General features: G+C 33.4%; 3 protein-coding genes and 1 long non-coding RNA gene across 5 annotated transcripts; 2 read left to right on the forward strand and 2 right to left on the reverse strand.

The window, feature by feature from the left end:
- Positions 1-109: 109 nt before the first annotated feature.
- On the forward strand, positions 110-7,229 carry CM3 (chorismate mutase 3). Its single transcript, XM_089722069.1, has 6 exons — positions 110-957; positions 1,359-1,578; positions 1,662-1,748; positions 5,702-5,845; positions 6,584-6,676; positions 6,794-7,229. The coding sequence occupies exons 1-6, from the start codon at positions 551-553 to the stop codon at positions 7,028-7,030; spliced, it is 1,188 nt and encodes a 395-aa protein (XP_089578195.1). The 5' UTR covers positions 110-550; the 3' UTR covers positions 7,031-7,229.
- Positions 2,208-4,760, reverse strand: LOC149496419 (uncharacterized). The gene is made up of 3 exons (XR_016321019.1): positions 4,278-4,760; positions 3,389-3,454; positions 2,208-2,538 (listed from the first exon to the last, which is right to left on the reverse strand). It is a non-coding gene; the product is annotated as an uncharacterized LOC149496419 (long non-coding RNA).
- Positions 7,230-8,417: 1,188 nt separating the features above from the next.
- On the forward strand, positions 8,418-10,766 carry LOC105630506 (DUF538 family protein (Protein of unknown function, DUF538)). Its single transcript, XM_089720978.1, has 3 exons — positions 8,418-8,656; positions 9,329-9,383; positions 10,255-10,766. Exons 1-3 carry the CDS (start codon positions 8,555-8,557, stop codon positions 10,632-10,634), a joined length of 537 nt encoding a protein of 178 aa, XP_089577104.1. The 5' UTR covers positions 8,418-8,554; the 3' UTR covers positions 10,635-10,766.
- Positions 10,767-11,205: 439 nt separating this feature from the next.
- Positions 11,206-15,708, reverse strand: RRG (sporulation protein (DUF155)). 2 transcript variants are annotated; one of them, XM_012212334.4, is made up of 7 exons: positions 15,149-15,701; positions 14,425-14,536; positions 13,738-13,894; positions 13,314-13,462; positions 12,907-13,058; positions 12,006-12,120; positions 11,206-11,559 (listed from the first exon to the last, which is right to left on the reverse strand). In XM_012212334.4, the coding sequence occupies exons 1-7, from the start codon at positions 15,448-15,450 to the stop codon at positions 11,437-11,439; spliced, it is 1,110 nt and encodes a 369-aa protein (XP_012067724.1). In that variant the 5' UTR covers positions 15,451-15,701; the 3' UTR covers positions 11,206-11,436. The 2 variants fall into 2 exon arrangements, 1 of the variants encoding a protein (XP_012067724.1); XR_016321027.1 differs by lacking the exon at positions 11,206-11,559 and adding an exon at positions 12,653-12,825 and having other exon boundaries at positions 15,149-15,708.
- Positions 15,709-16,897: the final 1,189 nt, after the last annotated feature.

Raw genomic sequence — 16,897 nt, forward strand, 5'->3', positions numbered from 1 at the left:
TTTCTGATTGTTGAGTTCTTTCTTATTGAAAGAAAAGGACGGAAAACTAGAAAAGGAATGTTTTTATGTGAAAGCCTTGTCCTTAGAGATAAGAATAGAAATGGTGGCACATTAGTGTCCTTATATGTAGGCTCAAGATACCGAATCTGTTTTCAAAATGATTGATTAAATGTTCTTTCGCACCGTTTACAACTTTTGTCTCTGTATTATATCTTTACCTTTCTTTTATTTTTTCCAACTTTCGTTATTGCTCTCTTCTCCCTCCTCATTCATTATCAACAATGGCAATTATATTGTATATTGCTTATGCTTCTATTTTAAGTCCCAAGATTGCAATTTCTTTCGAACACACTTAAAACTGCATTCAAATTTTCCAAAAGAGAAAAAAGCCTTGTATTCCTTTACTTCAAATCTAGTGGCAAATGGTATCTCCTTTCTTGAGCCTCTTCACTCTTATTTTTTCACATTAAGACCCCAAACAAGCACTTGCTTGAATGGATTTTTCACTGAATGACTGTAATATTATATTTACTTAGTATAAGTCATTAAGATGGACATATTATATATAAATCCAATGCTGCTTGCATATGCTTTTCAAGGTTTCCTTTCCCCTTCTGAAACAACTAAAAAAAAAAAAAAGGAAAAATTACTTTACGCAACTACCTGTTTTCTGTTTCTCATTTCTCTGTTATATTTGTCACCTTTGTTTCTGCCTTTTGCCATTTCTCTCTTATTTCTCTCTGCCTTGGCCTTCTTTCTTTCCTCTTCTCATTCTTTATCAATGGAGGCAATTTTACTGAATATTGTTAGCTCTTCTATATCAAGCCCCAAATCTATAAGTTCTTTCAAACCCACTTCACATTTGCTTCAAAACCAAAGGATCCTTAGATTTCTTAGCTTGAAATCTAAAGTTAATGGATATCGTCATCTTCAAGCAACATCATCTTTTCGCATTAGGTAACCAGCAAGCTCAAGCTTCAAATTCATGTATTTCTCATCTATACTTCTTCATTTGTTCATTTATTTTTTATTTACTTTTTCAAGAGACTCTAGGTGGTTGTCTTCTGAAAACCATCATAACCTTCTCTAAACTATATGTGTTTCCCACCAATATATATGTAGGGTGAGCGTTCATGTGTGTAATATAGTAACTGCTGAAAAATGATTCCTGTGAAAGGTTTCATTAACTCCTAATCCATGTTGAGTAGACCTTGTTTTTATTACACACTCTTGATCATACTTGCCAGCTTTAAATTAAACATCCACACAATCCCCAGCTGATAGAGGATAATGTTCAAATGTCTGTCTTTCAAGTGTTGTTTGGCCATCTGCTAACATTTCATTTCCTTTGCATGTAGATATTCAAAGAATGGGGTTGCTGAGAGCCAGAGCTTGTGTCTGGAAAATATAAGGGATTCATTGACCCGACAAGAAGATAGCATAATATTTAGCCTTCTGTTGAGGGCACAATATTGTTACAATGCAGACACTTATAATCCTGATGCATTCGCAATTGAAGGTTTTTGCGGGTCCATGGTTGAGTTTATTGTTGGGGGAACAGAAAAAATCCATGCTCAGGTAACTTATTTATAAAGGAAAGTTGGGCAAACTACTGCAGTAATTATTTAGATTTTCCTGATCCATCTCTTTGTGCAAATTAGCCAGGCCGGTATAAGAGTCCTCATGAACATGCATATTTTCCAGACCATTTACCAAGGTCAATGCTTCCACACTTGCAGTCCCAACAGGTGAGGATATCAGACTGCTACTGAATCTGCTTTAATCTGATGAAAAGCTTTCATGAACTCTTGAGTTGCTAAACTCCTGCGCTTATGCTTGCTCTTGGGATGAATTGAATCTCTTAGAGAAAGCTGCGATAAGTTTCGCTGTCATCTACAAATTTGTAACTGAACTCGACATAACCTTAAACCTATTGGTTGAGTTAGCTACATGGTTCATAACAATTGACACCAAAATTAATTTTTCCAGGGATTCATGTTAATAGAATGTGTATTGATTATTAGGTGCAGATAATGTCAAAATCTAGGACGATTTAGTTGATGTAACAAACTGTCACGACCCGTTTCCGTGGGCCGGACCGGCACTAGGGCCTAGGTAAGCTTAAGGCCCCCGAGGCCCGTAGTAAGCCTAAATTATTCAATCTGTCTACATGATTCTCCTAATTTCAACAAAACAGTGAGCCCATATGACTTAAGATATAAGTTTTATAAAATTTTTAAACATCTGGCCCAATGTCAAATAATACATAAAATTTAACCAGGGCCTATTCACAATAACTCATAATCACAATAAGGGCTTACTAGTTTACCTACAGTTAATTACACAATAATTAATTTATAGCGTAGTGCTAACAATAAGGCCCAATTTAAATACACAACCCTATAACTGCGGAGTCCAAAAATCTGATAACAGAATAATTTATACATTCAAAATTAAATATCAAGAATGTAAAGTTTACATTTGTAACTCTGCGGAGAAGATTGCAGAGCTTCAGTCGAATCAGCTGCTTCCTAGTACCTGGGAGGTTTGTTGGGGGTGAGTTTTGCAACTCAGTGAATAATAATAAATAATACACACCACATACAGTCAAGCAAAATGCACCCTAGTATACTGAATGAACACACAACAGTCAATCATATGACATTACATCAGCACCCACAAACAATATCACCTTCAAATACTCACATCACGTGGAAATTAGTCAATGGAGTCACCGAAACCTCCGATGAGCCGTCCTCCCACATGGCTCATCCTCTCACATGTGCACCAGGGAGCCGATCCCCCATACTGGCCGACCGGTCTAATCCTCACTTGACCAGCCCTCTCATTGTTTTTCCATTCTCTCTATTCTTTTCCATACCAACAGGAGGTAACCCGGTCGTCTCCATCAAATCTAGATTATCAGGCGCTCACAACAGGAGGCCACCCTGCGGGCTACGATCAAATTTAGATTATCAGGTGCGCCCAATAAAGAAACCAACCTGTGGTTTTTCATATCACACAGATCATAGCAGTAGGTGCACACGGGGGCGCCGATCTCCCATTTACCCGGCCAAATTTCATATCATATTCAGGATCCATCTCACATATACCATTCTCACAAACCCATGGTGACCCACTTCATCCCAATTCTACACAAACAAATCACAGTGTAGTCACAGCACAAATAATCAGACATTTAATTCATCATAATACACCAATTCCATCCAAATGCACAATATATAAATATAATTATAGTGATCGTAACATAATATATATGATAAAATACTTATAATATATTGTAAATATGTAAATAAAAAAAATATAATGTTTATAAATAAATGATATGCAAATGCAGTGTTGATATGCATTATTTATTATTACTCACATTGGTGGAGAACGAAGCTCTAGCTTTGATTCTGTCCGAGAGGAGCACTAGATGGACCCGGGCGATCTATGAAATGTAAGAATGATACAAAAAGAAATAACTCTATCAGACAAAATATTCCTTTACCCTTCTAATATTTTTATTTTATATTCTAAATTTTTCTACGTAATTTAATCTCGATATTTAATTTCTTTTCTGTAATAAATTTTTATTTCTCTATCTAACTTTATTTCATTTATTTTCTTCTGAAATCTATTTTATTTCCTACCGAAATTTATTTTGTTTTCTACCGAAATTTATTTTATTTTTCTACCGAAATTTCGACAACATCTCCCCTAAAAATTGGACTATCTACCTGTTAAAATATCAACAATTTCACAAATATTCAATCCATACGGCCCATCCGTCGGGCAATTAATCAAACAACATTTTCCCATCCTCCTTCAATCTCAACATCACCACACAATCCAAATTATACATTACAATAACATTATATTTAAACTAACTTAAGTAAATCAATACTAAAATTATAAAACTGTTAACTACTCACAATTATCAAATTAAATTAACCAAATTACTTAACTACAAATAATAAAATTAATTTAATTAACTAGCATTACTAACATTAACTTAACTAAACTAATTGACTACAAGTAATAAAATTAATTTCATTAACTAATATTACTAAATTAATTAACTTCAAATAATAAAATTAATTTAATTAACTAATATTACTAACATTAACTAAATCGACTAAAATTATTAAAATTAAACTAACTAAACTAAATCAATTAACTAAATAAATTAACTAAATAAATTCAAGAACACTAACTTAACTAAATAAATTACCTACAAACAATTAATTTCATTCACTAAAACTAAATTATACCTAATATATATATTGTTGCCGGAAGTTCGATTAACCGAAAATGGAGGCTGGTGGCCGGAGGTCGACTGACAGTGGCGGAGAGAGGCGGAGATGGCGCGATCCGGTGGTCTAGCAGAGGGCGGAGGCGCGGCTGGCGGTGCGGCTGCGATGGAAGAAGTGGCGCGACTGGCCTAGCAGAAGGCCGACTATGGCGCGCGGAGGAGCTGCGGGACGTGCTGGCGCGCGATGGAGGCCGTGTGACTGCAACTGGCGCGCTGTGGTGCTCGACCGACGTTGCTGGAGCTGCTGGAGTTGCTGGCAGTGACGCAGACCCAATTGCAGGGAAGAAGAAAAGGGAAAGAAAGAAAGAAAGAAAGAAAGAAAGGAGAAGAAGAAGAAGAAGAAGAAAAAGAAGAGAGGGAGGAGGTGGCGGCACAGGTGGTTTGCCGGCGACTGAAAAAAAAACGCAGATAGGGGGGGAGGAGAATGGAGCCAGCGCTGGAAACATGAAGAAAAAGGGAAAATTCTAGAAGGGTTTGGGTGGTTTGGTTCGATTCAATTTTTGGTCCGGTTCAAATCATGGTTTTCCATTGATTTTTGAAATTTTTTTTTCTTACTGGTTTTTTTTCGGTTCAGTTTCTCACAGTGTTCGCATTAAAATATTGAAAATAAATTTCCAGACCGTCAGTTTATTAAATTTAATTGGATAATTTTTGAAAATAAAAATTCGGATTATTTCACAAACTAATAGATAGATGAGTGTTTTTTGGTGCACCACTTGAATTGAATAACAATGGAAACTTTACCAATAAATAAATTGGAAATGAAGCCAGTGCTTTTCTTTTCTTTTTTTTTTTTTTTTTTTTTAAATTCAAATGAGGTCAATGCTTAAAATATTAAGATGTTTCGAATGCAAATAGAAGCACATAAGTTGCTGCTCAAAGAAATTTCTTTATACCTTGTGAGAGTACTGAAACTATTAAACTTTCATTGTAATTATGCCTTTGAATATGTATCATGTAATTATTAATTTCATATTTGTGAATTTCTTTCACTATTTTGTTTTTGACTCTACACAATGATACAGTAAAAAAGTCCAGTTTGGACCGTGGATCATAGAGCTAGTTTGTGAATGATACGAACTGGAAGATGATCAATAAAGTTGAACCACATTGATTTTAGTTTAATACTTAGTTGCTGAGGTTTGATGATAATTCCAAGTTATCATTGCATCATATTGATACACAGTTATTATCTCATTTTCTCAATTTATTTTTGAAAGATAGAGGAGTTTGCCCTTTAGCTGTATTGAGATGTACTCATTGCTCCTATTCCATTCTGTTAAGTATAATAATTGCAATTATCTAAACTAAAATCATTTGAGACCGCATTGGATCCATTTTGATGCTGATCAATATCTAACATCTCTACCAATGTTAAACAAGATCTTACACCCCTGCGCTGGTTCGATCAATATCAACAAGAAGGTCTGGGATGGATATTTTATAGATGTTCTTCCAAGACTGGTAAAAGCAGGAAATGATGGTAACTGCGGATCTGCTGCTGTTTGTGACACAATGTGCTTGCAGGTATCCATTAAATTGATCCATTTTACTTTAGCTTTAATTGATTTATTCTGGGTGATATTCATCTTTTAGTGCCCCAAGTGCTGACCATGTGATGGTCATCTTTAGCGCCCCAAATGCTGGCCATGTGATGTCATCTTTTAATGCACCAAATGCTGGCCATATGACGTCTGTATTTTAAACTAGTTCCTGAAACAGGCCAAATCTCTTTAAATTGTCAAAAGAAATGCTTCAGGGCTTCCATTATGTTTTTCTTTTGGGGGAATATTTTGTTTATTATTTTTTTATTAGTAAAATTTTATTGAGAAAGAAAGAAGTGAGTGTACAGCCATTGACCAAAGAATCCCCCTGCAAAAAAGGGAAAAAAAAAAAAAAAAAAACACTGTCAACAAGAAACATAAAACAGGAATCAAGTTTTGGCTTTACTTGTCTGCTCCTCCTCTTCCTGCTTTATCTTTTATACTATTTATTTGTTTTTGATAAACCATAGAATAGAATCCGCTATAAGCCAAGCTGGCCTGTGGACTCAGGCATAGAGTGGCATGCTATAATGAACGCAGACTGTGTTTAGCAAAATGTCTTCTTTAGCTAGTAATAAACAAGTATTAGAACTGTTGCTTTTGTGTTAAATGGTTACTTGCCAACAAACTTACCACTTGTATCAATGAAATTCTTTTCACTGTTGTTTTCTGCATGATATGTTGGTCTTAACACATTATTCGTTTTTCATTCTTATTATAGGCACTTTCAAGGAGAATTCACTATGGGAAATTTGTCGCTGAGGCTAAATTTCAAGAATCCCGTGCTGAATATGAGGCTGCTATTAGAGCACAAGTTAGTTGCTAATATAATTTGTTTCCTATTTCAACCTTTTTGCTCTTGGGCTATATGATTCCTTGATTTGATAATAAATCACTCACATTGTCATCTTTTGGGTTGTGATGCTTATAGGATAGAGCAAAACTCATGGAATTGGTGACAAATGAATCTGTGGAAGCAATAATTAAGAAGAGAGTAGAAATGAAAGCAAAAACATTTAGCCGAGACATAACAATTAACCCAGAGGAAGATGCAGCTAAACCAATTTATGAAGTAGAGCCAAGTTTAGTTGTCAATATGTATGACAATTGGATCATGCCTCTAACCAAGGAAGTTGAAGTTGAATACTTGCTGAGAAGGCTCGAGTAATTTTGAATCTCTTTTGTTCATATCGATAAAGAATTTATTGTGAATGCTAGGACTGTCCAAACTCCAAACCGAGCAGCCCGATTAGCTTTTTATTAGTATGAAATGTATATTCATATCAGTAAATCAAAAGAGCATTGGGTTGCTCGGTTTGGATTTTGAAAAATCTGAGTTAACGCAGACGAATATTTAGTTACTAAAATCTCCTTCGCCTCTTTTTCTTGAGATAAAAGTGCGTATCTTATAATTTGGACTTCATGGATACCAGAGCATGTAAGGGTATTTTCCAAGAAAAGTTGTCATTATCAACTTTCGAGCTGGAAAATTCTTGACCTTTAGCCCCACCATGTTCAATTGCATCTTTGATTATAGGGTAAAAGAGATGCCTGATCATAAAGCATTGGCCCCAAGGATTTGAAAATACATGACTTTTGACATATGTTTTTGTCAAGATTATCATCTTTTTTCCATGTTCTATTGTTCTTCCCTTGCATTGGTTAGGCAGTAGCTTTCATAGTTTTATGCCTTTGTTAAATGCGTAGCGTTGTGCTACTCTTTCTGCCAAGGCAACAAGCAATTCTTTTGTATATGAGAAATTTTTGCAATTTAAGTCTAAGAAATTTCTCTACCCCTTTCATGAAAATTGAGATTGTTGTGAAATTGCAAGTTGACTCTTATGATTTGTGATTTTACAAGTTATAAAAATATCTGTAAGTTAAAATGTATTTAAATTTTGAATTAAGAAAATTCGGATTAAAATCTCATTTTTAATAGTAAAATCAATATGAAGTTATAATAAATCTTATGATTTTAAGATTTATATGCTTTAGTATTTATATTATTAACGTGTTATGAAAATTATTACCATTATATGTCTAGAGAGAGATAAAAGATAACACTTACTTAATTATCCAATGCACAAAAATATTTACTTATTGTTTTTTTTTTCTTTTTTGAGGATACTTAGCAGTTATGTTTTAATATATAAGTAACGTGCAGCGTGTTCATTGTTAAAAGATTTATTTATTTTTACTTTATAATTATTTGTGAATTCAAAATTGAAAATAATGAAGTATAGACAACAAATTATTTAACATTGTAATTAAAAAACTTATAAATCATTTTTAATATATATATATATATATATATAGTTTAAAATTTTTAATTTGAGGTAAACATATTAATTATCTATAAGTATTTTTACTTAATTAATAAAAAATAAAATTATTTAAAAAAAAAGTAATAAAAGATTATCAAACGCTTTGTATTGTATCTGAAAATAAGAAAAGGTCAGCCCAGAAAATCCAAGAAAAGCTGCAATACAGATTTAGATTACAAAAACACCCTCCATCAAATCTTCAAATGTCATTTCTTGATAACCGTGAGCCGCTTTTTTTTGGTGCGCCAGCTGCACTTTTGTCTCTACATCAATGCCACAGTTTTTCAATAATCTAGCCCAGGCAAGTGAGCCACCACTACTTCACTGCACTTCGTGAGTAGAGAAGAGGAGAGGCGGAGAAAGAGGAAATGGAAAAGGCACTAACAAAAGTTAGCAGCTTAAAAGTTGGTAGCTCATGGATCTCAAAGAAAGCTAAGCAGGAGCTCTCTAATATAACTGAAGACATTACTGTGAGTAACTCTTTCTTGTTTTGCCTTATGATTCCTGTTTGTCCAAGACTTTTATTATGTCTGGTTATTCTTGTTATTGTAGGCATAGGTTGTGTCTTGTAATGTGGGTTGATTGATTGAATGAACTTTACCCTTACCGCTTTTTTCTGGTAAATTTGTCTGGATCTTTGTGTTTTTCTAGAAAAGGAGTAAATTGGGAGATGGATTTTCGAAATGGAGTTAAATTAAGATAAATAATTTTAAAAATGCAAAAAATGCGTGGAAGTGAAACCAGTCAATTGGGTTCCTTTTTTGGCTTATCTCTACTCTAGGTTTGAAATTGTTATCCAATTTACTTTTTTTCCTTTTGGATCGTTGTTATGGCATTTCTTTAGTGTTAAATTTGATCCAATCATTTCTGAAAATTAGTTGCTTGCAGAAAAGAAAAGGGAAGGAGAGGAATGGGAATTGTTAATATTAGTAACGGCTTGGATAATGCTTTTTTGTAATGAATTTTGGAAACCCAGTTTCTAGATACCGAGTAGAAAGGAAATTTATAATTTCATTTATGAAAAATTGTCAAATGAAAGATATATAGGTTCTCTCTGTGTATAGAATTTTTCCTTCGTTGTAATATCTTTTTCTGTTAGAGGGAATTGTACCGCTTTCTAACAGCATTCTTTATGATTGCAGACTTTCTCAAACACTGTTGAAGAGAAGGCAAAATGGATTTTCAACAAGCTGAAAGGTAGGAAATTATGTGTGTTATCTACTGTGCATTTTCTAATCAAAGGACAAGCATTTCTGTTAATTCACTATAGCTTGCAGTCTTTTAGATTTTCTTCAATGTCTTTGAAACTTTCTTCCTTGCCTTTATTTTTCCCTTGAATGTTTACATTAGATAGATGGCATATTCATTTGTCTAATACACTGTTGCAAAGCGCTTGAAATGATCTTTGACATCATTTGTAATACAAATCCCAAAAAGAATTTGTTGAAAGAATCAGTGGCATTATTTGTAACTCGGAGTTCAATCTACTAGTTTTTTTATGATGATTCTGAAAAAGATCTTAAAGATAATTATGCCATAACTCTACATGGAACCATAATTGGGTTTCATCATGTTGCCTATGGCTTTTTTAACTAAACCATCATTCACCAAACAATTCTATATTTGCACTTCTATATTATTAATAACATCCACTTGTAAGGTGCCTTCACTTCTTTACATTTAAGCAAAAATGGCCTCTTTTTTTTTGTTTTGTTTTTTATGTAGCCTCCATAGTGAATGTATTTACTGGCTTTTCCATCCCTATTTCTTGAATATGATTATGATTCAAAAGACCATTCCTAATTTTGCTCCTAAATTTTAGCTTCTTAAACTAGAAGCCTTATTTGTTTGTGCTCCATTCTTCAATTGAATTGAATTATTCATTTGGATTTTTTTAACGATGGATTTTTTGAGCAATACTTGCATTAAAATATGCTTTTACAGATCAATCTTGCATAATTTTCTTTCTTTTAAGTAATTATCACTGAGAAAGCTGTGCATGTGCACACGAGTCCAATGTGTGTTTGTGCGAGTAAATGCTTCATTGCTATGTTCTTTCTTTGTGTAGGAAAACCACTCAAAAGCTTGCCAGACCTCCTTCGAGAGTACAACTTACCACCCGGTCTCTTTCCCCAGAATGTAACCTGTTATGAATTTGATGAGACAAAGGCCAAGTTGATTGTATACTTGCCTTCTGCATGTGAAGTCAGTTTCAAGGACTCTTCTGTATTGAGGTATGGAACCAGAGTAAAAGCAATACTTATGAGGGGGAAGCTCACAAGCATAGAGGGAATGAAAACAAAGGTCCTAGTATGGGTTAAGGTCACAAGTGTGTCGGTTGAGGGCTATAAGTCTGATAAAGTGTGGTTTACTGCCGGTGTCAAGAAGTCGAGGCCAAGAACTGCATATGATGTGCCACAAGTTTCTGTTAGAGTAGATGAATTTTGAATTAGCATATCCTCATATGATGAACAAATCATAGTAATTTTTTGCCAGATTAAGCATAACATCTTGTCTTTAAAAAACAAATATTGCTGAGATGTCCTGATGGATATAAAATTTCTAATTGCACCTGTAGTACTTCACAAATTTTTATGCATGCTTGAACAGGCTCGTTTGCATATTTATTTATTGTCCGTTAAATTTGTAAGTTCTTGGCTTTTCAAAGGAATTAAGAAATGATTGAATTTCATAAAAATAATTGACTAATTTATTGAATTTCATAAAAATAATTGACTAATTTATTGAATTTTCATAAAAATAATTGACTAATTTACCCTTTTAATTAATTTTCATTTAATTGAGATAAAATTCAGTGTAAAAAATCTATATAAGGATAAAGTTGGAACAAAATGATTAATGCTACTTTACGTTTCTAAAAGTGACATCTAAATGGAAAACTTTATCTTTACTGTAGATATATTTTTTCATGGTAAACTTGTTATTGTGCTTGCTTGCTACCACTGTGCAGTGTATGCTTTTACTATTTCTTAACACTGCTCATACCAATCAAAACAAGTTGAAAGGTTCAACAGAATGTAATTCTGAATTAGTATCCAATATAAATGCTCACAATTTCAACAAGTTAATATGAGCTTCCGTTTGTAGAAATCAGAAAAATTCCATGTGCTATACTTAAATATTAATTTAAACGCTATCACAAACAACAAAAAGAATTTGCGTTTGGTGACTGTCAATTGATGGTCCTAACTTCTGTCATCTGCCTACCAAACCAAGGTGCAATTTCACCCTATCCCTGAACTATCTCATATATTGATATGACATTCTCAATACTCAACAGGAGAATGATGCACCATTCTAGAAGATCTGACCTTCTGTTTTGGATAACCTCTTGGAGGAATCGAATGTTATGCTGCAAAACACAAGATTAGAGACGGAGATGAGTTTATTAGACTAATCAACATAATATAAAAAAGTACATAATCTTTTCCTGGAATTATTATTATTATTGTTGTCGTTGTTGTTGTTTTCTAGAGATCCAAACAAAAGATATGCTGAAAATAAAATCAACTATAAAATTCAGTATACTTAATGTAGAGTGTTTTAGACAAGTTCTGCATATTCTTGTGCATTGTAGTCCTCTAAAAGAATATGAATTATCGCGCGCTCAATTGTTGCCTGCTTATTGATTAAAAGTTTAAAGTATCTTCTCATGAATGCTACTCTCCTTATTCAGCAATTTCAGTTTGTATGCAATTTCAAGCCAGCATCCCCATAAACACCAGCTTTAGAATAATTACAAAGTTATTCTTTTAGATTTTGAACAACCACTAGTTTACAACATATACAGAGACATACCTCTACAAACTTCAATTTGAAATCCAAATTCCCAAACCGTTGAGTAACCTCGTACTCCTCTCTAAGGTACTCATATATTTGAGCATATTTTGCATCCTTCCAAGCAATTTCAGATCTGAACAGTAAAAATAGAACTGTTATTAGAGGATATCATTGATCTATAATTCAGTTTCTTCGCACCCCCCCCCCCCCCCAAAAAAAAAAAAAAGCACTGCTTGATTCCTATAATGAGCTCAATTGAATATATATGTGTTCACATGCATGATGTATATCCAACAGAAGCCTGGGCCAAATAGAATTGAACAAATGCAGCCGAAAGAAAGTTCATAGCACTAAACAGAAGTGAAGAATATTCAGTTTAATGCCCTGTGGCAGCGTCACTGCAATGAAGAAAATCCAACCAATGAGTCCTGAGAAAAACTTATATTCCAAGGATAATTTTCTTTTGGAAGAGAGGAGGTGGGGAAGAAAAAGAGAAAAAAAGGATTTTGATGAAAAGCCACGTTAACCCGAGAAACTCAGACAAAGAAGAATTCATTTGGAAATTAATAATAACAATAAATTGATGAGGAAGTAGCTTCCCACCCTCTTAGATGATGAAAGAAAAGGGACTGCAAATGAGAAGAAGTAGAGGAAGTGTTTCCTGCCTGCGATAAATGGATCTGAAATTTATCCGGCATGTTCCTCTTGAATTTGACTGCCCACTGCCTAGTGCCTACTGCCCATTGAAAAACGCAGGGCATTGGTAACCAAATCCTACAGGGTATTATCACCAAATGCTGACAAAGTCTTCTAAGTGAGTACCAATGGAAGATTTTGCCTAGACAAGAAGTTAAATCATATAGCATGTAGAAGAAAATTTTGGGCCTTATGCTAAGCAATGAGCAGCAAAAGCAGGTACCTCTCAAAAAGACCAACTTTGAGTATTACATCAGCTAGATTTGAGTTTGCCTTTCCAACAAGTTGAAGCAGCTTTTTCCTATCCATAGTGAAAGTGCCAGTTTTTTCCATTGCACGATTTATTCCAGCAAACTCTTCAACCATTCCATCAACCTGCAGTGTATAAGTGCATGAGAGAGAGAGATTAAGTTTTTAAACCCTCATGAAACTAACTCACAGAATAGCATCCTGTTTCAAGCACGCCAACTATTTTTCTATGGCAAAGAATACAAGCATTGTATTAACCAATTGCTTACATTGAAATAATTAAAGCATAAAACTTTGAAATCCACTATATTGGTCATAAATAAAATGATGCATCCATACTTGCCAAATTATATTATCAATAAATTATTGCAGAGATGTTACCTGTGATACAAAATAGTCCAGGGCAATGCTTTGTCCAAGTACACTTCCAATAATGCGAATGCTATCAGTATCTAAAGTTTTGAGAACTATGTAGTCTGGACCTCCCTGCATATCCTCAACCAGAAGTGGTTTCTCTTTTATGGCATAATCTAATACAAGGATACATTGACAGCCAAGCAGAAAATTAATCATGCTTTAAAAAGACTACAGGAAACTAATCAGGCTTCACAGCCAGTAGTGAAACCAATTCAGCAAATCCAGAATATAAAAGTCGAACAGAGAGATGTTTTAGGAGTATTAATGTTTGAATACACTGAAGGGGAACTGGGCAATAAAAGAATTATCATATTATATGTTGCACATCATTCAATTCAAATAAACTAACTCTAACGTGACAAAACATAAAACCCACAAAGAAACTTACCATCTTTCCTCATCTCTGGAAGCAAACCAGAAGCATGTCTTCTTACTATATCTAGGTAACTTTCAACTTCATGATCCTCGATATTGAATAGAACAGCAGATCCATATTGGAAAATCACCATGTATCGACTGCTGATAAGATCTTTGACCCCAAGTGCCTAAATCAAAGGCACACATTATTTAGATGATCCTTAAAATTAACATGTCAGAAGCCAGAATTATGATAAGGTTAAATCTATTCACAACATTGAATGCCCATACTCTGCTAGTCACATATATGCAAAGTCAACTAGAAAAATGAACTAAGAGGAACATCCATCTTATTCGATTAATTTTAACAAACAGAAAAAATAAGCTCATGACCAAAATAGAACCTAACAGGATAGAATGCGCTCTATTCCATTTCACCATCTGATCCACAAAAAAGTCTCAAAACAATAACAAAACAAAATTGAAACTCATTTCATACTTGAATGATTGATTCTAAAAAGTGGGGAAAGAAACCTTCCACCCTCTTGCAATTTCCTAAATGTAGAAAAATTCATTGCAATAATAATGCCATGAGTGCTACAATAACACAACTAAATGACAACACAACTTTTATAGGTAAAGAGCAAAAAACATCAATAATACAGATAAAGTAGTAAACCAATTTAGGAAGGATTAAATTGTTTCTTGGTCATCTTACTGTAATTTCCACAGGAAAACTGCAAAATCTGAGGGCAATATAATTTGTTGATCGAGATGGGGCAGGAACAACATTGCTTAAATTCTCAGCTTGAATGCTCTTCAAATCAATACTGCCAAAACCATGAATCTGAGAAACCAAAACATAAAAAGAAAACAAAAATAACCATAAAAAGAGATAGGAGAAAGGAAACATGGAAGACCGGCAAAGCATACCCATTATTAGGGAGAATAAACCCACCATTATCAAGATTAAAGAGATAGATGTAAGTACATATAAGAAAATATATAAAAATCACGAAACCAATGACAAAAATAAAAGCTGCCTCCCTATATAGCACATAAAAGTGTTTCTTGGACTGACCTAACCAATGTTTCCAGTAGGATAGTTGCACATTGAAGTTCAGTATAAACAAAGTTACTCTATTTTAAGTGCGCAGAATCCAGAACTCGCTAAGAAAAATTTTATGATGGACTACTGAAAGCTTACGTATGGACAACAATTCTGCATTCTTGCACTGCCCAGTTTCATATGAAAAAAAAACGTTTCTATTGACTCAAAGACAGTGAGACAATTAAAATTGCAGAAACAATTGTTCCATCCTAAGTAAAGCCTATAAAACCTCCAATTCTAGTTTGAGGTTTACAATAAAATAAGCGCAGACAAAAGTTGTATACATCGCACAGAAACATAGAGCAACCAAAAACCAGATGAGCAAACAGACCTGGTACATAGAAAGTATGCCTTAACAGAAATTTTCCCAATCTCCTCGTCTTCCTCAGATTCCAGCCCGTAATTAGGAGCCGAATCATTGGACCCATATTCAAAATCATTGCTATAAACCGAAACCCGAGATGGGATTGCCGAAAATAGCCTGAAACTGAAGGTATCAACACCTGGATTCAAAGGATATGATAGATTGAGTGTTTTTGGCAGACACGGGAGAAGATTAGGAGACACAGAGTTAGAGGTTTTCCTGGGTAAGTGGTTAAGGAGAAGAGCAGGAATAGCACGCCATCTACCCATTCAATTTGAAAAGGATTTTCTTTTTTTCTTTCAGTGATTCGTGTGTTTAGTACAGACATAGCTCACTGTATATAAAGTGAGTCATCTTCCTATTCTTCGATTCCGAGCCAGTAAGTTCTATTATGGAAACCAAAGCCATCTGGGATTTGATTCATACCATTAATTTGGCCCTCTGGCGGCCACCCTTCCGTCTCCTCCCATCTAATTTTGGATATCTGTCGCCTTTGTTTATTGGAAGACGTTTTCGTTAATTCTTCTTTTCTTTTTTTTTTTTTCTTAATTTTATGTTTTTCAATAGATTGATCAAATCCAAAAATTTTTAAAATCTATAGTAATAGAATATAAAATTTAATTTCTTTCTAATTCATAAAATTTCTATTTCAATAAATTTAAAGAAAGTAAAAAAAAATCAACAGTTACAATCCCACATAAATGCAGTATCAAAGGTTATACAGATTTGCTTAAACTGATTCATAACTTAATAATTTTAACCAGCAGTTTTTCTTAACTATTCACGATTAATTTAATTATATTATACTTAACCTTCGTTAACCTTATAAAATAATTATTAATAAAATTATTTTTATTAAAATTGATAAAAAATTCCATTAAAATTTTCATTTATATAACACATTAACATAAAAAATAATATATTCCCCTTAAAAGTTAAAAAATATACATATTATACAATAGATATATAAAGTGAACTATACCACGGAATTGTATATTATTATTAACGATTGTAAGACTTTTCTTTGCGGTGGTAATAAACATTTCTTTTTATTGGATTCGTTGACAAGCTAATATAAAGGCTCATACTTTACTTAGAGCCTCTTACCAATATGCTAATCATAAAATTTGGAATACTATCCCTCCTTATTTTTATTTATTTATTTAATGAAATTCATTCCTTGAGTTTAAAAAAAAAAAAAGTAAATTATTTCATTAATAATCATTTTATATTTTCACATTAGCAGCTATCAAAATTTTATGAAAGACCAACATTAATCAGCTAACTGCTATGGGGTGGTCACAATTAGCAAAACCTAGTGTACTAGCCAATTAACTAATCAGCTAGTTCCAAACTTTTAGTGATGGTTAGCCCAACCTCCCAAGCATAGTAATTAGCCCAAGATCAGGCTCAAGTAGGTTCAAATTAATTTTCTCTCCATAATGGTTAGCCGCCTTAAGTTCAAATATCTATTCAGGATTTTAGTTTCCAACCCAATACAAACATTATAATATGAACCATCTCTCATTATTTACAAAGAAAAATAAATGATTTTCCATTCCAAATTCAAAATTTTAATTACAACTAAATTTATAAAAATAAATTTAAATTCCTATGAATATTGTAGTGCTAAATGCTGACAACACATCATTTATTGAGTATCAAATGAGCCCCCTAAAAGAAAAAAGTGTAAGTGTAGGTAAATCTATGTTCATA

This window comes from Jatropha curcas, chromosome 5 (genome assembly GCF_041381405.1).
Source record: "Jatropha curcas cultivar XTBG-Jc1 chromosome 5, XTBG_Jcur_1.0, whole genome shotgun sequence".
In the NCBI taxonomy this organism is placed as follows: Eukaryota; Viridiplantae; Streptophyta; class Magnoliopsida; order Malpighiales; family Euphorbiaceae; genus Jatropha; species Jatropha curcas.

Excerpts from the sequence above, each read along its gene's own strand:
- CM3 (XM_089722069.1), top strand. The coding sequence starts at position 551 with ATGGACATATTATATATAAATCCAATGCTGCTTGCATATGCTTTTCAA. Across the intron at positions 958-1,358 it reads ACATCATCTTTTCGCATTAG|ATATTCAAAGAATGGGGTTG; the intron begins GTAACCAGCAAG and ends CTTTGCATGTAG. Across the intron at positions 1,749-5,701 it reads CACACTTGCAGTCCCAACAG|ATCTTACACCCCTGCGCTGG; the intron begins GTGAGGATATCA and ends ATGTTAAACAAG.
- LOC105630506 (XM_089720978.1), top strand. The coding sequence starts at position 8,555 with ATGGAAAAGGCACTAACAAAAGTTAGCAGCTTAAAAGTTGGTAGCTCA. Across the intron at positions 8,657-9,328 it reads ATATAACTGAAGACATTACT|ACTTTCTCAAACACTGTTGA; the intron begins GTGAGTAACTCT and ends TTATGATTGCAG. Across the intron at positions 9,384-10,254 it reads GATTTTCAACAAGCTGAAAG|GAAAACCACTCAAAAGCTTG; the intron begins GTAGGAAATTAT and ends TTCTTTGTGTAG.
- RRG (XM_012212334.4), bottom strand. The coding sequence starts at position 15,450 with ATGGGTAGATGGCGTGCTATTCCTGCTCTTCTCCTTAACCACTTACCC. Across the intron at positions 12,121-12,906 it reads AAAGTTGGTCTTTTTGAGAG|ATCTGAAATTGCTTGGAAGG; the intron begins GTACCTGCTTTT and ends TTTACTGTTCAG. Across the intron at positions 11,560-12,005 it reads TCAAATTGAAGTTTGTAGAG|CATAACATTCGATTCCTCCA; the intron begins GTATGTCTCTGT and ends TGTGTTTTGCAG.